This window comes from Trachurus trachurus (genome assembly GCF_905171665.1).
Source record: "Trachurus trachurus genome assembly, chromosome: 20".
NCBI classification, from domain to species: domain Eukaryota; kingdom Metazoa; phylum Chordata; class Actinopteri; order Carangiformes; family Carangidae; genus Trachurus; species Trachurus trachurus.
Genome location: NC_139911.1, coordinates 25,026,175 through 25,048,089, shown reverse-complemented (window position 1 = coordinate 25,048,089; position 21,915 = coordinate 25,026,175). Strand labels below are relative to the sequence as shown.

General features: G+C 41.7%; 2 protein-coding genes across 5 annotated transcripts in view; both read left to right on the top strand.

The window, feature by feature from the left end:
* LOC311003903 (aspartyl/asparaginyl beta-hydroxylase-like) overlaps positions 1 to 21,915 on the top strand; it is a 42,154-nt gene that overhangs the window by 8,208 nt on the left and 12,031 nt on the right. The window contains exons 3-17 of one of the 4 annotated variants that reach the window (XM_083995809.1): positions 8 to 52; positions 1,877 to 1,945; positions 13,154 to 13,219; positions 13,623 to 13,736; positions 14,155 to 14,190; positions 17,353 to 17,397; positions 17,934 to 17,963; positions 18,040 to 18,072; positions 18,229 to 18,264; positions 18,376 to 18,414; positions 18,547 to 18,642; positions 20,127 to 20,168; positions 20,276 to 20,361; positions 20,582 to 20,668; positions 20,759 to 20,909. In XM_083995809.1, coding sequence (XP_083851935.1) covers positions 8 to 52; positions 1,877 to 1,945; positions 13,154 to 13,219; positions 13,623 to 13,736; positions 14,155 to 14,190; positions 17,353 to 17,397; positions 17,934 to 17,963; positions 18,040 to 18,072; positions 18,229 to 18,264; positions 18,376 to 18,414; positions 18,547 to 18,642; positions 20,127 to 20,168; positions 20,276 to 20,361; positions 20,582 to 20,668; positions 20,759 to 20,909 — 975 coding nt within the window. The remainder of the gene's footprint in view (positions 1 to 7; positions 53 to 1,876; positions 1,946 to 13,153; positions 13,220 to 13,622; positions 13,737 to 14,154; positions 14,191 to 17,352; positions 17,398 to 17,933; positions 17,964 to 18,039; positions 18,073 to 18,228; positions 18,265 to 18,375; positions 18,415 to 18,546; positions 18,643 to 20,126; positions 20,169 to 20,275; positions 20,362 to 20,581; positions 20,669 to 20,758; positions 20,910 to 21,915) is intronic. The other 3 variants (XM_083995810.1, XM_083995811.1, XM_083995812.1) reach the window with 3 other exon arrangements.
* On the top strand, positions 5,749 to 8,701 carry LOC311003908 (uncharacterized protein). The gene is made up of 2 exons (XM_083995819.1): positions 5,749 to 6,033; positions 6,733 to 8,701. The coding sequence occupies exons 1-2, from the start codon at positions 5,991 to 5,993 to the stop codon at positions 8,451 to 8,453; spliced, it is 1,764 nt and encodes a 587-aa protein (XP_083851945.1). The 5' UTR covers positions 5,749 to 5,990; the 3' UTR covers positions 8,454 to 8,701.

Sequence of the window (21,915 nt, the reverse complement as noted above, 5' to 3'; positions counted from 1 at the left end):
CATGCAGCCAGGGCTAAGGAGTTTCATATGAACTTTTCTCAAGTTTTACAAGGTATGGTGTCAAGATGTTAGCACACATTAATAGAACCCTTTTGTTGTGATCCATCATTTTGGTCTGTAAATCCATCAGAGCAAATGTTGTCTGCACCAAGGTAGAACACAGGTCACGTTGATGTGAACAGTGAGAAAGAAGGAGGGAGAGGGCCACTGACCAGTGAATGGAAACAACACTAATGTGAGCTAGTGAACACAGCATTCTAATAAGAGTTCTTCCTGTTCTAACATACTGTAGCAGTGATGATTGGTAATGTGTGTTTCTCCAGTGTTATATTCAGTGGTTGATTTTCTGCACATTAGGATGATTTCACATCAGCCCTGCTGTTTTGGTTCCTTCTTTTTCACCTTTCTATTTAACCAGAAAGTAAGAACTAAACCTTTACTGTAATGCATACACAGTAAAGTCATCACAGTAGCACTTCACAATAAGACTTCCCTTATGAAGGATTCATGGATGGTTGACAATTACGGTAGTTTATTTATTCATGCATTTGTCATCATCAAGAGGGTAAAACCCAGATAGAGTAAGGCTTGTTTTTACCACTTCTAAATGCTAGTTAGATCAATGAGGAGCATTAATCAATGTATCAATACATTGTTATTTCAAACAGTTAAAACAAACATTGCAGATGATATAGTGCACCCTGTGACAGATCTAGACGTGGTGGCTTCACATTCAGACATGAGACCTTGTGGTCGGTGGTGCCTCAGTGTCATTGTCTGACAAACAACACCACCACCACATCCTTCCTCATTTAGCATCTTCAAGTTTTCAAATGATGACTTGCCTATGTGCATGTTGACATGCTGCTGCTTGCTATTAATATGCTGTGTGTTGTGCTGTCATTCACAGCTTCTTAACAGGGCTCCACCAATGTGTTAGCCTGGCAGGTTAACGGTCAGTAATGAGGAAAACCATAGCTTTTATTGGGGCTTAAAGGGATAGTTCAGCTTTTTTCAAGTGGGGTTGTATGAGCTACAAATGGTACACTATCTGCCCCCCCACACTGAGAGACACTGGCACATCGCGCTGCACTGAGACACAGGCAGTACATTGTTGTCAATGAGGGACGATTAATCAGTGTATACTGAGTGAGTTAGTTAGTTCCAGATAAACTAACTTTTTTCTGACCAGCTGGTGCATTGTAAGTTTTTACTTTCTATCCTACGCTTGAACTGGTGTATTATTTTGAGACAGGACTTCTCGTAGGCGGTGAAAATACCCTGATTAATTGTCCCTCATTGACAACAGTGTCTTGTGTGCAGCGTGATGCGTCAGTGTTTCTCAGTCTCAGTCATTGTGCAGTGTTTTTTAACTTCTCTTGTTGTTTTTCCAGCAGTATACAGGCTTTCTAATAACGCTGGGTTTTTAAATTTCTGTTTGCGTAATCGCATTTTTATCATACTTTAAAAAAAAAATTTTTTTTACTACTACGTCTTTTACTAACTTATTCTCTCTTTTTTCAGCCGTGAAGTCGCTTTTTTAAAAAAAAACAATGCTGTGTTTTAAAAATGCCTGCGGTGGAAACATGCCTAATGGCCATTTGTACCTCATTCAACCCCACTTCAAAAAAGCTGAACTATCCCTTTAAAGCTGTAGCTGTGGACAGACTCAGGTCGTAGTTTTAGGTCTGTGCAGAACTCTTCTTAGTAAACAGGTTCATTTAGACTGAGATTCCTACTGTAGTGTCATTTTTCAGTTTCAAATGTAAATGTAGTTTCTCCAAGTCTTTGAAAACCCTTTAAAAAAACTCCAGTCTGATGATCCAAACAGGATGTTATGTGACTTAGCCTTCCTCTGCTCCTCTTCCTCCCCCAGGCAAACTGACGGCCTACGACACTGATGGAGACGGAGACTTTGATGTGGAAGATGCTAAAGTTCTGCTCGGCAAGTGCACTTTAAATCTTGTTCAGAAAGATGTGGTTTACAGTTTTGTCAATGTGCTTCAGTTTTCTAGTAACTTTTTTTTAACCTGTTTTGTTGTACAAATGACAAAACAGTTGTTGTATGCAGTTGGTTGTGTGACCATGAGGAGCACTGGGGAGCAATACTTCAAGTGGAATTTAATATACAACAGCTTGTTTTGTTGTATTTGTGTTTGAGGATGCTAACGTGTGACACAACCCACTCACATTAACAGATGAAGCACATTACCATTGAGTTGGTACAGCGTCATTTATCCACCACTTTTCCCATGATCCATTGCGTCACACCACAACGGAAGTGGGTTTTAGTAGCATTCTAGCGAGCGGCTAACTGGTAGCATTAGCCACCGGTGTAGGCACCAAATGTGGGGGCTCCGGGCTGCCAAAACCATTGTGACTAAATCTGATGTTTGTTAAGTCTAGAAAACGAATTATTGAACAAACATTACTATTTCTGTGTGCACGTTTTTGTAATTAGTCATGGTTGTCGTAGTTGTTAGCTTAGCTGCTGCTGACAGCTAACAGCAGTAGCTAAGCTAACAGCAGGACGTCAGCTGTTAAAACCCTCCCGTTGTGGGACACGACATGAAACTACTCCAGTTAGCTCAGTCATGTTGGAACTAGGATATCCGCTGGAAAAAATATTTTTTTTCATGGGCCGTTTATTGAGTTATTGTTTATTGACACTGCTAACAGCTAACAGCTAACGGTTAGCCCAGCTAATCTAAAATGTTTGTTCAACAATTCGTTTTATAGACTTCATAAACATCAGAGTAGTCGCAACGGTGATATAGTGACGTGAAAATGTGACATTCATTAAGAGATCTTCACAAATCTTTCTAGTGATTTTTCTGCTGGATCTAGCACAGTTTTCTGTGTTTACTTAGGCTAATAATAATACTCATAATTATCATAACAAAAAGGGATTGTGTGTGTTTTTGTAGATATGGCTAACATGAGCTAAACACTAGTTTCCTGTCTGCCTGAATAACCTTTTAACTGCATTTTTTGGACAAATAATCAACCAATCACGTGTCAGGACATAGCATTGAAACACCAGCTGATAAAACAGAGTTAAAAGCTTTACCAATAAGACATCCACGCATTTTCAAGTCAGAGGTCTTGGATGGTGGTCACCTCCGGTCCTGATCCTTGTGTCCAGGCCTGACGAGAGAGAGACAGGAAGCGAAGGGTTAATTAGTGTCTATGCTTCATCTGCAACTTTAACTCACTGTCTCTCTCTTTGTTCTGTATCATCATTCTTAATTTCCTGTCATGGTCGTCTCCATTCCCTCATACCTTCCTTTGCCCCTTATCTCCCTCCTTCCTTGCTTCTTTTCTCCCTTAATGTCTACTTTTTCTCATACCTTCCCTCTCATTTATTTTTTTATACCTCTTCTCCTTTATAATTAAACCTTTTCAACCCACTTGATCCTCACCCCTTCTTTTCCTCTATTTCCATCTCCTCCTCTCCCATCCTGTCTGTTTTTCTCCTTCCCTCCTTCTCTCTCCCTCTCTTTCTCGTCAGGCCTGACCAAAGATGGCGGAGGTAGTGCGAACACCGAGTCACTTGAGGAGGTTCTTGATATTTTAGCTGAGGAGGGCTCTGATTGGATCTATGGCTTCTTCACCTTCCTCTATGACGTAGTGTCCTCACCCGTAGAGCGAAGTGAGGAAGAGGATGGGAAGGAGGTGGCGGCTGAGAGGCCGGAGGAGGGCGGGGCCAGCTCGTCTGATGATGAGGTCAAAGGGGTCATACTGGAGCTCCAGAACCAATAGGAGGACATGAACCAAAGCCACAGCCCGTAGAGAGGCTCCCTGGTACCACTATCAACCAATAAGGACGCACTGGGACATACTGTTGCCCAATCAGGTTGGCAGAGGAGGGCAGCCTGGATGTTGTGGTGCAGACGGTCTGATTTTAGGTTTTCAATGCAGGACCAAACTGGGCTCACTGGTCATACAGTCCTTAAACCCATAGAGGGACTTTAAATTGAGCTCTTGATGTAATTGGATTGGTTAGCTGAGAAGCATAGTAATGGAAAAATAAACTGTGTATTTTGGGTTAATTGTAATAACTTTTGACACTTACTGTATGTCTTACAGGACCATAAATTATGTTCCATGCTTTGGTTAATTCATAAATCATTCAGTCACTTTTTCAGCTGCTGCCACTATTAGGTTGTTATGTTTATTCATATGAAGCTGAGATATTTATTTATTTTTGTTTGTTTCTGTTTTATATCTTGTATATTTAAAATAAATTTTAGATTATTGTTGTTGAGTGGCACATTCAGCAAGCAGGAAGCATTTTGAAACCACTGTTTGTGAGATACAGATGTAGAGGACAAAATGTTGATGTTTTAATAGATGAAAGAAACACATTGCTCCACTTCTGGTGTATCTTTTTCTGTTGATGCTGTTGAAAAGAACTCAGAGACTGGTTCTGGTTCTTAGAATCAACCTCCAATCAAACAAAGGCACATTCTAGCACTTTAACTAGCACTACCACTTACAAAAAACACTTTTTAGCAGCAACTTCAGCTGATTGACAGCCTCTATCTGGAGCATTAATCAGGCCCTTCTGAACTTAGTATCTGTATTTGATGATGATTTAAGTTCTGTAAGATTAATACAACTTACTGTATATTAACAATACTCCCACTTTTGCCTGTGAAACACTAATATTCACGCTTTGTAGATCTTGGGTTTGATATTGGCAGCTTCATCTGTCACCATTTGCCTTTATTTGTTGGAATTTGTCCTGGTTCATGTGTTTGAAGCCGCAAGTACACAGTGATGCTTGACATAATGTGCTAACACAGTGCGGTGTAGTTTCTACTTGTATTGGGCAAAAAAAGTTTGCAGCAGCAGTATTTGTATAGCTTAGCGCTTACTTGTTAGCTTTGTCACATAATCATATAGTTCAGTTGGTCAAGAACAATAAATGTGAACAGTTTACTTTACAAATCTCTAGTAAAGTCATATGTTGACAGAAATATATAGTTGTCATGAGAGTGTGGAGTGTGGGTCCATTGAGACTCTTTATTTGTTTAGAATAACTAGAAAAATTAATTCATAGCTGAGTGTTCACCTTTCATGCTACAACATCAGATGAGTGATCTGATTGTTCCAAGGATTTATATTAGGATCCATGCGGACATAATGGATCGCTATCTGTAAGAGTGTAACAAGTCATTTTCATCCAATCTCCTCCTGACCATAATCATGAGCAAAGCAGTGCACAAAACATCAAGCATCACTTCTGACTGAGCTGAGTTCTTTCTTTTTAATAAATCCAACAGGAGTGAGACATCTTTCCCCTAGCAGATCGTCACTGTCAGGGCTTTCATATCATATACAAAATAATAAGGTGTGTTTGAATTACGAATGTAATTCACAGCTGTTCCACTGGTACTGTAGTGTTCATTAACTCTCTGTGCTGTGTTGGTTCAGATGAGAAGAAGTTAAAAGGTCCTGTTGTCAGGAGAGACAGACTGAGAAAAGGTAGAGTACCATCAGTGTCTGTATTGCTACACCTGTTCCCTGACTCACACTCAGCTGACAGATCTATCTCTAAAACCCATAGAGGAAAAGAAAGAGGTGAAGAAGAAAGGTAGTAAAGGTATTGTCCCCGTTTCTTGTGTTTCTGCATGGCTCTTTGATGCTGACTAACTAAATGAGTAGAGTAAAACAACAACTGGTAGTTGTGGGGTCAATCTACTGACTTGTTTGAGGCTTGATATTCTTTTCTGTTGAGTTTGGCGTTTTGCCTGAAATGATGGTTTGACTTTTGCTTTTAACATGTTGACTTTACCTTCAGTACCAAACGGTATGTTTGTTGTCCTAGAGGAGAAAAAAGTAGACGCCACCATGCAAGAGATTAAACCTCCCAAAGGTAGAGTTCTGATCCCTCTTGGTGTGGGTTTGTGTGTTGACTACAGAGTTACAGAGTTGTGTGTTAAAGCAGTGAGCTGACTGGCAGTTTGTTCCCCTGTGTAACAGAAATGAGAGAAGGGAAGGTGACTGCCAGGGAGAACACAACCAGAGGTATTGCAGTCGTCCATTCTCCTTTAACAGCTGGAAGTTGACTGATTTTGCTCTTGCATATTTCTGATGGTGTGACTTTTGTGTGACCATTTTTGTATGGAATGGTTTAGGTGGTGCCTTGCAGACCCATCATTAATTTTATTTAACATCATAAACCAGTAGGACAATATAACATTATCACAAAATATATTCTAGTACAGAATACTACATTAACTGTCCATTTGGTTATTTTACCCATCAACTGATTCTCAGTTTGTCTTTTTCCAAAACTTTTATCACAATATTGTACCACTATCTAGTAGTATCATAATCAGTATCATAATTGGACAAATGTGCTTTTTTATTTATTTATTTATTTATTTTTTCGAATTTTTGTTACTGTGACATTTTGAAGCATAAAACAATTAAACAAGTGAATTAAATGAAAGTTTGATGGAATGTGGTTATGTATTTCTTACCATCTTTGATATAGTCAAAGTTGCATGGACTACACAAGATCTCCCACAGATGACTTCTGGCATTCATGACACCATACAACCACAGATTTTTAGTTTACTGTAGAAATGGTTGATGGAAAAAAAGCTACATTTTTAACACTAAACTAACAAGTTACGGGAATGAGTTGGCATGTTGCTCTCAAACTTGTGGATGATCATCTTATATTTGCTAAAAAATTCCACCTTTAATTTCAAGCATCAGACCTTCCTGTCCGAGGGAGCAGTCTGCGCTCAGCTCTGAAAGAAGAGCTGAGGATGATCCACCAGAAGATGGAGGCCAAGAGGATCGCTCGCATTGCTCTGGCTGAGATCAGGGCCTTACTCGCTGAAGAGGAAGAGGAGAGGGAGGCTGCCTGGGCCGTGAAGATGAAAACTCTGGAGGCTGCTCAGGACCAACTCAGAGAGGAGAAAGAGATGGAGGAGCGGAGGAGGGAGGCAGAAAGAGTGGAGAAAGAGAAGGAAGAAAAGGACAGGATGGAGAAGGAGAAAATAAAAACAGAAGTGGCAGAGAGGGAAAGGATAGAAAGAGAAAAGGCAGAGAAGGAAAGGGTAGAAAGAGAAAAGGAAGAGAAGGAAAGGGTAGAAAGGGAAAAGGAAGAGAAAGAAAGGGTAGAAAGAGAAAAGCTGGAGAAGGAGAGGGTAGAAAGAGAAAAGCTGGAGAAGGAAAGGGTAGAAAGAGAAAAGCTGGAGAAGGAGAGGATTGCAAGGGAGAAGGTTGAAAAGGAAAGAATGGAGATGGAGAGAGAAGCCAAAGAGAGAGCTGAAAGGGAGAAGATGGAGCAGGTGGCCAAAGAAGAGAGGGAACGACTGGAGCAAGAAAAAATTGAGAAGGATAGGAAGGAGCAAGAGTTGCTTGCCAGGGAGCGAGAGAGAGTAGCCAAAGAAAAGGAGGAGAAGGAGCGACTGGAGAAAGAAAGACTGGAACACATAGCCAGAGAGAGAGAGAGGATAACTAAGGAGAAGGAGAGAATAGAAAAAGAAAGGATCGCCAAAGAGAAAGCAGAGAAAGAGAGACAAGACAGGGAACACATTGCTAAAGAAAGGGAGAGAATAGCTAAAGAGAGGGAGCAGCGAGAGAAAGAACAAATTGCCAAAGAAAAGGCGGAAAGAGAAAGGCTGGAGAGGGAACGCATTGCTCGAGAAAAAGACAGACTTGAGAAAGAAAGGATTGCCAAAGAGAAGGCAGAGAAAGAAAGGCTGGAGAGGGAACGCATTGCTAAAGAAAGAGAGAGAATTGCCCGAGAGAGGGAGCGGCAAGAGAAAGAACGAATTGCCAAAGAAAAGGCGGAAAGAGAAAGGCTGGAGAGGGAACGCATTGCTCGAGAAAAATACAGACTTGAGAAAGAAAGGATCGCTGCAGAGAAAGAGCGAGTGGAACGGGAACGAATTACCAAAGAGAGAGCAGAAAAGGAAAAACTGGAACGAGAACGCATAACCAAGGAAAAAGAAAGGGCAGAAAAAGAAAGACTGGAAAAAGAAAGACTAACCAAAGAGAAGGAGAGGATGGAGAGAGAGCGCATTGCCAGGGAAAGGGCAAGAATTGCTCAGGAGAAGGAGAGGTTAGAGAAAGACAAGGCAGAGAAAGCAGAAAAAGAAAACCTGGAGAAGGAAAGAATCAAAAACGAAAGGGCAGCAAAAGAAGAGAGGGAGCGGCTGGTGATGGAAAAAGAGAGAGCTGCCCGAGAGAAGGAGCTGATGGAGAGGCAGAGGCTTGCCAGAGAAAAAGCCCTGCAAGCCAAGATGGAGGCAGAAAGACTGGTGAAGGAGAGAGCAGACAGAGAACGAAACGCTGTGAAGGTGGAGGTGAGGAAACCAAACGCTTCCCAACCAATAGCGACGACAGCAGAGAAGAAGACTGAGAAAGTTGGCATGAGGAGGGAGAGGAGCGTAGCGAAGGAGAAGACGGATGTGGGCGGGCAGTGATGCTGCCACACCCTCAGAAATGGTGCTAAAACGTGATTGGCTGGAGGGTTAACGGACTCATCACTTTCTATGGTGAACATAAATATCTAAACTGTGAGCTATGCTGATTACAAACCACATGAACCCTGCCTTCACATGACAACACATTAAAGGGATAGTTCACCCAAAATTGAAATTTCACTCGTTATCTACTCCCCCTCATGTGGACTAAGGGCTGGGAGAAGTTTCAGAGTTCTCCGTGGCTTCTCTGAGTTACAGGGGGTCTCGGCGTAGCAGTGCATGTCCATAACGGTTGCAAATGGATACCAACTGTCTTCGTAACAAAAAGACACACCAAAAAACATCCAAATACCTCCATGCTGCTCGTATGTAATGTCCGTCTTGTATTGAAGCCCCGAAATGCGAAATTGTCCCCAAAAAAATTAAATAAGTCTATATTTCAAGCTTGTTTTGTAGCGGAAGCTTCTCGAAGCTCCTCTTCCCAGTTCGTCCAAATTTGACGAACTGGGAAGAGGAGCTTCCGTTACAAACAAGCTTGAAATATAGACTTATTTAATTTTTTTCGGAACAATTTCTCATGTCGGGGCTTCAATACATGACGGACATTACATACGAGCAGCATGGAGGTATTTGGATGTTTTTTGGTGTGTCTTTTTGTTACGAAGACAGTTGGTATCCATTTGCAACCGTTATATGGACAAATACTGCTGCGCGGACCCCCCCGTAACTCAGAGAAGCCACGGAGGACTCTGAAAATTCTCCCAGCCCTTAGTCCACATGAGGGGGAGTAGATAATGAGTGAAATTTAAAATTTGGGTGAACTATCCCTTTAACAAGTAGTAGTTGTGCTGCCCTCACTCAGTGAGTTTCAAGTCAGTCTCTCCAGCATCCTGCTGGGTTTGGTTGCCATGACCACTAGTGATGTCACACCACAGCAAGATAAAAATTTAAACCACAAGAAACATGATTTCCACTGGCTGTGTTCTTACTCTACATTTAAGTTAAACATAAATGTAACTGTAAAGGGACTGTTGCTAAAAGCCATTGTGTGTAGAATAGAAATTACTTACTTGTATCAAAAAAGATGGATCAAATGCACGCTGTGTATTGTGCATCCTGTTATCTGGACATTGTCCTGATGAAAGCTATAGGTAGCAAACTGTTTAGATGACTACAGGGACAACTGCTGCAAGTTAGTTCAGTGGTGATAGTCTAAAGAATATTGGCTGATGAAATGATTTTCAGAATAGTTTTAAATGTGGGAAGAACCTTGATAATCCTAGCTGAAACCAGAGGAGCCCAGGTTAGGGAAATGGTGTGAAAAGTGTCATTTAATGAATAAAAGGGTGGCACGGCATTAATGCTGTTTGTTTACTGAAAGGGTCTTGCTTTAATTTGCATGTTGGATTGATGTGACTGCAGTGAGTTAGTTTTGTCTTAGTTTAGTCGCAGCTTCTCGTAGTGTAAGTTTGTACCAGGTTAAAGTCTGTAGAGACATTCATTCAAAGTGTTGCCACCTTTACCGATGAAGAAAGTTTCTATTTTCTGTGTTGTTGATAAAAAGATGAAGACAGGGCGACACTCAGAACCATTTTGGCAACAACAGTGAGTACACCCCTAAGTGAAAATGTCCAAATTGTGCCCAAAGTGTCAGTTTTTTGTGTGGCTAGTGGCTACCATGTAGGAGGATTTTCTTTAATACTATATAATTACTTGAGGCAGGGTTGTGTCTATAGTCAGTGTATTACTGTACCTGTAGTGGACTCAGATCAGTCTGCTCCAGTTCAGAGAAGAACAGGAGCATTACTAAAAGCTGATGAGCTGCTGTCTGCAAAAACATTCTCAAGCCACTTAACAAAAACTGTAGCAACTCAGTGGCTGAATAATGAGGTCCAGAGCTGTTTGGAGGTAAGAGGAAGTGGTGAAAACCTTCAAAATAAAGCGTATAGCATTTACTGCAGAGGAGCCTGTCCACAGCAGCTCAGCACTCAGCTTCTGTAGTGTGGCTCCTTCTGCTTCTCTCAACTGGAACACACTGATCTGAAGCCAGTGCAGCTTGACTACAAGTAAGTCCACTACAGTATGAGGGTCAACCACAGTGTCATGTTACGTGTCACAGACACTGTGTGTGGATTAGATATCACAGCTCAGGATGTGGTGTGTTTGAATTCTGTTGTTGTTAAAAAATAAAAAATAAACTTGTCTGTGTTAAAAATGACAGAAGTCAAGTTGTCCTGTGAGTTTAGATGGGTCATGTTTTTCCCTGCAGTCTGTTGCTTCCTTGTCAGTCGGCTCTGGTCTGCTCAGTATCTTGTGAGGAATAGATCTGGGTTAAAGGAGAAGTTGAGCTCCAGGGGAAACGCTTTTAAAACACTCATATCGTCTCACATGTACTAAATTTTACAAAGTACATCTTGGCTACTGAGTGAAAACAAAAATGTTATCCAGCTGTAAAACATTTGAAGCTGCAGTTTCAAAACAGGAAACATGAAGTCATCAGCAGTGTGTCTGGAGCTCATGGCTGGTATTTTGTCCAAAGTTGCATTCATCAACAATGAAATATATTTGCAATGTGATTAATAAATGTTGCTTTTCAAGTGGAAATGTGTTTGTCTTCCTTGTTAATTTGACGTCTAACGATTATCCTAATCTGCTCTACAGCAGCCAGCAGCTCAGCACCGTGACTGAGGAACAGCCTTTCTCTTGTTCAGTCCAATCTCTCTGCACCACAGCTTCCTGTCCTGTCACTTTGTGCTCTGGCTTTTCTTTCCTTCCAGAGGAGTATTGTAATGTGTTGGCACTGCTGACCTCATACTGGGAAGAAAAAATGTGAAGATTTGAAAAAATAGTTCTGTCACCTAAAGTGAGAGAAGTAAAAGTTTCACTGCTGGGCTGACAAAGGCTGAAGAAGCACTGTTGAATACAACTGTAAACACACATCATGGTCACATGGTTTGCATATTTCACCACTGTATTTACTAGAGTACACCTGGCACCTGTCACTGCTGTCAGCTCACCTTACTGACCATGAGGGTCTTCTAGTTGTTCTGATTCTATCTCTGAGTGTCCAGCTGGGCATGGCTTCACGCCTAAAGACTTACTGGAGACTCAACAGGATGTTGTTTTGAACTGGACATTGCAAAGTAGCTTCTCTGACATTAACCTCAAATATAGGATTGTTAACAAATAATGAAAACACCTTCCTCACTTACTGGCTAAGCTCTTTTTAGTTGTAATGAACAATTAAAGTTTGTAACTTCTGTCGACCCCGAGAGGGATTCTATCGTATGTATCGTGATCACTTGGTCACGGCCTCAGTTTTGGAGGTGTGGGCCCTCATCCCAGACTCTTCACTCTCAGCTGTGAAACAGGTCCAGGGGGTGCTGAGGTATTTCACTCACAGGACTAACAGCCCTGCACACTGGGGTTACTTTATCAAAGGTGGATGAAAATCGGTAGGCCCATAGAACTTCTCAAGACACATGATAAAGTCTCTGGGAGCCATAGTCACACTTTGATTTGAATGTGCAGTTTTGGGTTAAAGGGATAGTAGCATTTTTTTTAAAGTGGGGTTGTATGATCTACAAATAGCCCCTAAGTACTTTAATTGCAGTAGAAGACTCTCTGCACTCCTCCCGTTAGCAACGCCAGCCCATAATAGCCCTGCCCAGAGATTTACAACATACAGTGTTCTGAACAGACCCAAAGAAACAGCCTATTTTCGTGGCCTAAAAGAGGTTTTACCTGAAAAAAAAAAACAGTTCCATTGTTCTCTATAATATATTTTTTTCCAGCCCTTCAAAGTGCAGGAAAAACAGTTTTTATTTGGACCTAACCAACTCATGTATCCCTCTCCGCCCAGGGTTGGCGCCTGCCGATCAGCAGTTGGTTAGGTCCAAATAAAAACTGTTTTTCCTGCACTTTGAAGGGCTGGAAAAATTATATTATAGAGAACAATGGAACTGTTTTTTTTTTTCAGGTAAAACCTCTTTTAGGCCGTGAAAATAGGCCGTTTCTTTGGGTCTGTTCACAACACTGTATGTTGTAAATCTCTGGGCAGGGCTATGGGCTGGCGTTGCTAACGGGAGGAGTGCAGAGAGTCTTCTACTGCAATTAAAGTACTTAGGGACTATTTGTAGATCATACAACCCCACTTTAAAAAAAATGCTACTATCCCTTTAAGACCTCCTACTTTAACCCCTCCTTGTCAATCTCATTTTAAGATCCATGTGATTAAGGTTTGTTTAAAGCTTGATTTTTCATCAGGGCGTAGCTGTGGCGACGCTCTCACTCCACCACACATTGTTCAAACATCTTCCAGCCCGCTTTGTTTGATAATGATGAAATAATGTGATGGTTCCTGGTAGAGGTAATGGGGTGGCAGTCATTTAAAGTAATCCCAGAGGAACAGAATACTTTTCTGCATTTTCCATCAGAGAAATGAGAATTAGCTTTCTGTGTTTATCTGAAATCTACAGCAGAATTCATCAAATCAAATCAGACCAAACTGAAATTGTTAAATACAGAACCTTAAATACGTCAGCTGCAAGTTGCACTAGTGTTTAGCAGTTGTGCTCCACAATGACACACACCTGTCTGATAATCTTCAGCTTCAATCAGCTCCGGTACCAGTGAGAGAGGAGCTTCAGTCCTTTTATACAAGCTGCTGTTTGACCTGTGACCTTTTAACCACTGGACAGGGCTGAAAGAGGCTGAGGCAGCACCACAGAGACCAGACAGAGGAGAGCTACCTGAGGAGAAGACAGGTACACACACACACACACACACACACACACACACAGGTTGTGACTCTGTGCTGACACTGACCTGATGTCAGGTGTTCCAGTCCTTCCAGCTGTAAGGTGTGGCTGTTTAGTTTAGAAAACCTGGAGAGAAATTGACTAGGTGGTTTTGAGGATTCATTTTATGAATCTCTTTTGTTTTCAAATGTTTTACAGACAAAATCAGAGTTAAAGAAAAAACTCAAACCCTAAAGTCCCTAAATCACTCGTCTTCCTCATAAACCCAGGAGCTTCTGTTCATTGCTGTGATTTCACACATGTCAGAATCATGAAAAATACAAGGTGAGGAGGAGTTTGTGGTTTAAAAAAGGTGATGTTGCCATGCTTTATTGCTTCTCTTTGTTTTGTATTGTCCAAAATGTAAAAGGTGAAGTAACCAACGAGCCTGTGGCTGAAACAGCCAGTCAAGCTGCAGAGCTGCAGGGGAATGAGCCGTCAGAGGCCGCGTCGCCTCAAGTCCCCCCTGAAGACTATGTAACAGGTGTGTGTTGCCTGCTTCACTTTATTTGAACATATGAAGTAATAAAATGATGTTGTGGCTCTAAAAATCTTTACTACCAAGACACGTGGCAGAATTAAACATCAGGAGAAGAGTTTATACATCATCAGGACCAGCAAATGAATTACTATGCACACTACTAACAGCAGCAGCAGCAGCAGCAGCAGCAGCAGAGCCATGTGTGGTTTGAAAAGCCTCCTTCTACTTTTCCTACTTCAGATCACTTCCTCTCTATATCGTCAGGTTTTTAGCTTACACTTCTACTGATGCTACACTCGAGGCTTGTGCACACACTGCCTTTTGTCTACCCTCACTTTTGCTCAGACTCTGTGATCAGATGATTGCTGACATGTTGATGTCATGGAGGTAACATTGTGGCCTCTGTCTGTGTCTGATCCAGTCTCTGGATCTCAGGATGTGGAGTCTGAAATCCAAGGTTGGTGCTGCCTTTCACCGTGGCTGAGAAGCTGCTGCATGTGTTCACCACCTCATTGGCATGATGATACATTAACAAGCTGCTGCATGTTGATTGTGTTTCCACACCTCTCCATGTCATTCAGTCACAAACATTTCTTCTGGCGGGCCTCTAACAGTAGTTGTATGTTTATGTCAACACAATCGTAGAATAAAATGATGAAATAATGTGATGGTTCCTGGTAGAGGTAAAGGGGTGGCAGTCATGTAAAATAATCCCATTTTCCATCAGAGAAATGAGAATTAGCTTTCTGTGTTTATCTGAAATCTAGAGCAGAATTCATCAAATCAAATCAGACCAAACTGAAATTGTTAAATACAGAACCTTAAATACGTCAGCTGCAAGTTGCACAAATGTTTAGCAGTTGTGCTAAAAGAAGTATTTTGTATACAAATAACTTTTTTTTTTATTATTATTATTTTTTTATTAGTTTATTATGTCGAAGACAATCCCAATTTATCAAGTGTATCAATAACAGTAAAAAGGGCAGCTTTAGCCAACATGGCTAATATCCTGCTGTAGTCCAGATGACTATGGGCACCCTAAAAAGCAAAATGCAAGCTATTAAAAATATGCAAAGACACAGTAACAGTAATAAATGTCTATCAAGTCTATTAATGTAAGATTTAATTAATGTAATTTAAAGCAGAAGTAAGCGATATTTTTGTGTTAATATAAGTCTTAAATAGTTGTATCTTCCGACAGCAATCACTTATATAGAGTGTTTGGTCTGAAACACGGGTCTGTCAGTCACTCTGCTCTGCTGTAAGCCGAGGAGAAAACTTTTCTCGTATCCTACAACCTTTATCCAATGAGGAGAGAGAACGGCATAAAGGGCTGTGTGTGCAGCCAGAGCCAGTCTGGTGCAGCCAAGGGATGCGCCTGAATGTGGTGACGTAGGGACGAGGGCGGGGGCTGCTAACTCCATCGGCTGACAAGACGTTATGGTGCGTTCAGGGCAACCCGTAACTCGTGTTTTTCCGACCTGTGAAGTCGTACCAGTTTGATCTGATACGAGTTCACGGGTCGGAAGTTACGAGTGGCCGTTATAGTGACTTTCACAGGTAAAACAGGTCGGAGAAACACGAGTGGGTTGCCTGGAACGCTACAAAGTCGTAAATCGTGACTTGAAGCTGTAATTTACGGTTTCAAAAGCCTGCCTGGAACGCAGCATTACCCAAAACGACCGGATCGCTTACTTCTGCTTTAACTGACTAAAGGGATTTTACTCTGACCAATCTCCTAATGAAACATAACAGTGACATGACCCCCCAACCCTCAGGTGATTGGTCCTTGGCTTGTTCCAGCTTCACACCTGGCCCCATTTCAGAAAGCAGGTTTAGTGAAAACTCAGGGTTAGTTGACTAGTTGAAGGAAACTCTGGATTTTTGGTTTCACAAAGTTCATCTTGACTCTGAGTCAGTTACCAGGGCAACATACTCCGTTAACCTAACCTGCTCTCTGGCCAGCTTTCTTCACTTAACCCTGAGTTTCTCCTCTATGTTAGGCCTGCAGGCTGAAAGCAGAAACCAGCTGATATCCAAGCAAAAATACTCCACAGAAATCTCGGTCAGGAGAGGATTATTAGACCCAGAATGTTTAATCACTTCCTGATGAGTCATTGTTTGAGCAATTCCATTTTTCTGCATTGTCAGTGGTTTATCTAAACAATATTCTCAGCCCTCACATCACTCACATAACACGTTGTGGACATGTGCCTTTTTCCCAGCTACTTCTTTGTGTTGCACTTTGTTTTTTCAACATTGGTGACACTGAGCATGTGTCCAAGGCAACCTTCTATTGGACTGTGAGAAACCTCACTGGAACATTTACTGTAATATACACTTAGTATTGTTCCCAGGAAAAGGACCCTCCAGACTCATCAAAGAGCACTTTCACAGTTGGAATAATTAAAGTTGTATTGTGTTCCAGGTGATTCCATGCACAGACTATATGGACGTCCTATTCACGTTATAATGGAGATAAATTTGAACATACTACAGTAAACACACATTTGGAGACTTGCATGTATAAAGACATTAGGTGTTGCTTTAAAATAGACAATATTAAATACTGGCAGGGTTGGGACAGCTAAAAATATACTTTGTTTTACTACTAAAATATATCACTTGTTGAATACAGCCACTGAATGCTGTTTAATCACATTGAACAACGGTTCGTTATAAAATTATACCATACCTGTTTGAACTATAATTTAGTTTCTGACAATTATACATACCTGCTGTATGCACAAGCGCGCACACACACACACACACACACACACACACACACACACACACACACACACACACACACACACACACACACACACACACACACACACACACACACACATAAAGGCAATATAAATGTTGGATGAGTGGATCACCTGAGATAAAACGTTTTTTTTTTTTTTTTTTTTCATTTATTCTCACGTATTGACCGGGTCAACACTTTCATACCATGCAAGCTCATGTTTTCTGTTTTTCTCTTTTTGAATATGTTCATATTCTGCATCAGCATTCATTCTGTATCTAAAGGTGCGTTCCAGGCTTTTGAACCCGTAAGTCACGACTTCAAGTCACCAGTTCTGACTTTGTAGCGTTCCATTCAAGTTAGGAGTTACAACTGGGAACTGGGAGTAGATCGATCTACAGTAGTACGAGTTCACAGGTGGGAAGTTACGAGTGTATGTTCCAACGGGTAACCATAGGAACAGGTCGGAAAAACGCGAGTTACGGGTTGCCTGGAACGCACCATCACTCCACTGGAGAGAAGTAAGAAGACTTGTTGCCGTGGTGAATCATGTTATCTGTGTTCTAACCATGAGGGTTTTTGATCATAGCGCGAGCTGAACTCAGGGTCAAATGAGCTCAGAGTTGATTGAGCCGACTGTTATCACCAACTCAGCTCAGGGTTAGTCAGGTTGAACTCAGTTTGTTAACCCTGCTTTCTGAAACGGGCCGCTCTTCTGTTGGTGTCTGGGTTACTCAAGAGTCTAAATGTTAAGTCTTCCCTACTCATCATCCTCATCTTCCAGCTCTTCCTCCACCTGTTCACCTGCTGCAGGGCTGTCTGTTTGTCTGTGACTGTAGTTGATGAGTATGGTTTCTGTATGTCCAGCTGCTGTCCCACTCCCTCCTCCAGTGGAAGATGACTTTGTACCAGGTCAGTTAACCACAGTGTTTCCTTTGTATTTCCTCTACTATTAAAGGGATAGTTCACCCAAAATTCAAATTTCACTCATTATCTACTCACCCTCATGTCAACTAAGGGCTGGGAGAATTTTCAGAGTCCTCCGTTCCTTCTCTGAGTTACGGGGGGGTCCGCGCAGCAGTATTTGTCCATATAATTGTTGTGAATGGATACCACTTTTCTTTGTCCAAAAAGACACACCAAAAAACATCCAAATACCTCCATACTGCTCGTCTGTAATGTCCCTCTTGTATTGAAGCCCCGACATGAGAAATTGTTCCGCCAGGAAGAGCAGTGAACTGAGACACTGGAAGCTTCCGCTACAAACAAGCTTAAAACATAGACTTATTGAATTTCTTTCGGAACAATTTCTCATGTTGGGGCTTCAATACAAGAGAGACATTACAGACGACAAATACTGCTGCACGGACCTACCCCCCGTCACTCTGAAAACATAATACTTAATTTACTCTTCAAACTTTGTTCATGATTCTGATTGTCTGTTACAGATGATCCTCGAGACAGTGCACATCCATATGGTCAGTCAAATCTTTTAGCCTCACTAGATGTTTGTACTTCCCAGAGTAATTGTTCTTTCTTTCTTCCTTGTTTCAGATGAAGAGGTGAACACGATTGACTCCACTGGAGGTGAGACTTGAACCTAGAAACCACAGCAGAATTACAGCTCTTCTTTTCCAAAGAGTGGTACTGATCATTTGAATTAGATGATTATGTTTATTCCCAGCAAAACATAAACATGCAAAGAAAGACACTCAATAATGTTTTGTGTGTTTTCTCCTCTAGTTTTGGTGGAGGAGCCGTTGGCGGAGGAGAGTATAGGTGAGCCACACACAGTGAGGATAGACGACTGCTTTGGTTTAGTTGATCAGTATGTTGCTTTGGTGTGGTTGAGTCATTAAGCTTCCTAATGTTTTTATCTTTGTTCTAAAGTGGAGTCTGCACAGTATTTGACCAACTCACAGGAGGCAGGTACAGTATCACATTTTTATTGTCATTTTTATTGTGGTGTGTGAATGTACCAGGGGATAATGTGCAGAAACATGGGATGGAAAAGTCATGAAACTCCTAAACTTCACTGAAGTGCTGTTTATCTCCTGTCAGAGCCAGCTGGAGAAGCAGAGCACCAGTTTGAGCAAACAGAACCAGAACCACAGAATGAGCCAGCTATAGAGGCAGAGAGCATCCCAGAGGCTGAGGGTGAACACACACACACACACACACACACACACACACACACACACACACACACACACACACACACACACACACACACACACACACACACACACACACACACACACACACACACACACACACACACACACACACACACACACACTCACTCACATTCATTTAAAGGGACAGACACTGAAAGCAGCCGTTCTGAACAGGGCTGTTTAGAGAGGATGAAAAGAGCTGTGATGTTTGATCCTTGGGGGATTTTGACCAAAGCATGTCACTGACATGTCTTTAAGTCACCTGGGGATTATTTTAATTTGTGGAAAAGGGGCAAAATATGTCTCCTTTTAATGTGGACTGAAATTATGGAAGGGATAATGACCGACAAGGTTCGATTATCAGGAATTAATGGATGACGATAAAGGAATCTTAACGTAATGACATGGAGGCGTGAACCATCCAACGCAAAGTCTGGTTTCACAAGGCCAGTGCACTTCTGCTTGTGAGCCCAATCATTTAGAACTGTCACCAGGCAGTTTGACCCGAACGGGCTATAGGTGTCCTATCACCTCATCAGAAGTATTCACCCAGACCATGGTGTAAGATCCTGTGATGATCAGTCTACTGATGGACTGGGTTCCTGCTACTCAGTATGCTTTTAGTGTGCTCCTCATTTTTAAGGTGCTTTGTATTATCTGGTAGTTTTGTTTTGTGCACAACAAGCATTTTGAAAGCTGCTCTGTAACTAAAACATCCTTTGTCCAGGGACAGAAGTGACCTTGACTCTGGTCAGCTTTAAACAGCTTGCAGCACAGTTCTCACCTCAGCACAGCTGTTTGTTCCCACCTCAGTTGTTATTCTTTGGATGTGTTTGACAAACATTGATTCAAAGAGGAGATAAGTAGTAGAAGCTGAGGAGATTAAAACGTGGGTCTGCTTTTTATAAAACTCTGATGTAGTATCAGATCAGTCAAATCGCTAACAGAGCTCCATTCAATTCTTGAGTAGAACTGGTAATACAGTGATGTGATGTTCAGAACAGGGACTGGGTTAAGGTGTTGTGGAGCTTTAGTTTCATTAGGATGTTGTGTATTTGTTGAGCTGTTTGCTTCAAACCTCTGTGTACTGATGGAGTTAGTCTGTGATCAGTGACAGTACTCCACCTTGGCATTGCTGCCACATGAAGCAGCTGCACTGAGCGGCCCTGTGATTTCACCTCAGCCTCAAACAGCTCAGCTATGGGGCTGTACCACATGGGAATGTGACTGTGTTATCAGCATTTGACACAGGTGACATGTCCAGTTAGTTGGTACATGACGATGACCAGTACAGACTTACAATGACCGCATGTATCCTAATGTAACAATGTCCAACATATCCTGAAGAGTATCATGCTTAACATTTTTACAATCCATCCATAGTTTGTCTGTCTTATAGAGCGATCAGGCTGAATCTGTAAGAGACCTCACATTAACTCTTAGTCTGTCTCCTCTGTGTTGCAGGGACAACTGAGAAACAGCCTGAGGACAAGCTCAAAGAAAAAGGTAAGAAGTGGTGTGAAAGTGTTTTATCCATTTATGCTGCCTGGTCATCCCTTCTTCCTTTGTGATTTTGATCCTGTTCGCCCCCTTTTTTTCTCTTTCTCCTCCAGCAAAGAAGAAGAAACCAAAATTGCTGAATAAGTTAGACAAAACTATTAAAGCAGAGATTGATGCAGCGGAGAAGCTTCGCAAGAAGGTACAGACATGACTGACTGGATGAATAAACTTTATTTGTCACTATATCAGCAGTACAATGAAAATCAAGCACTACATAACAATGATAAACAAAAATAATTCAAAATATGAATGACACCTGAGACCTGTTGGTTTGAGCCAGAATGAAAAACATGAATGTCTCTAATTTCTGCATGTCTCAGTTGATGCCTAATATTCCTCTGCCCCTCTCTCTGTTTCAGGGCAAGGTGGAGGAAGCATTAAAAGCTTTTGAGACTCTGGTGCAGCAGCATCCACAGAGCCCTCGTGCTCGCTACGGAAAGGCCCAGGTGCTGCACAGTGTGACCAGACTAACTGCAGCACAGTATCAGCGGTCCCGTGTCCAGATGTGTGGATAATGATGATATGTTGACTTGCAGGCGGAGGACGATCTGGCTGAGAAACAGCGAAGTAACGACATGCTGCAGAGAGCCATCAACAGCTACAGAGAGGCAGCCGACCTTCCTGACGTCACCCCCGACCTCCTGAAGACGACCCTGAAGAGACGGGCTGAGAGACAGCAGTTCCTGGGTAACACACATACTGACTGATGGCCTGCTAGAGCCACCACTAGATACAGTACTGCTTATCCTGCTTGTCATAATTACTACATGTTTTTTCATGTCTGAATTAAAGGGATAGTTCACCCAAAATTCAAATTTCACTCATTATCTACTCACCCTCATGTCGACTAAGAGCTGTGAGAATTTTCAGAGTCCTCCGTGCCTTCTCTGAGTTACGGGGGGGTCCGCGCAGCAGTATTTGTCCATATAACGGTTGTGAATGGATACCAACTTTCTTCGTCCAAAAAGACCAAAAAACATCCAAATGCCTCCATACTGCTCGTCTGTAATGCCCCTCTTGTATTGAAGCCCCGACATGAGAAATTGTTCCGCTGGTCAGTGCAAATCACGCAAGATTTGCACTGACACAGGAAGAGCAGTGAACTGAGACACTGGGAGCTTCCGCTACAAACAAGCTTAAAATATAGACTTTTTTTTCGGAACAATTTCTCATGTCGGGGTTTTAATACAAGAGGGACATTACAGACGAGCACTATGGAGGTATTAGGATGTTTTTTGGTGTGTCTTTTTGGACGAAGAAAGTTGGTATCCATTCACAACCATTATATGGACAAATACTGCTGCACGGACCCCCCCGTAACTCAGAGAAGCCACGGAGGACTCTGAAAATTCTCACAGCTCTCAGTTGACATGAGGGTGAGTAGATAATGAGTGAAATTTGAATTTTGGGTGAACTATCCCTTTAAAGAGCATTAAAGTAGAAAGTAGAAATGTGCAAGAAAGCTGCTGTCTTTCTTACTTGAATTAGGGCTGTTCGATTTTGCCCAAAACTAAAATCTCGATTTTCTTCTCTCAAAAATCGATTTTCGATTACGATTACGATTTTTTTGTTAAATGACAAACTATTTTGTGTGCTGTTTGTGTCTTTTTAAATGGACCTAGAGTCTAATAAAAAAAAAAATCTATCTATCTATCTATCTATCTATCTATCTATCTATCTATCTATCTATCTA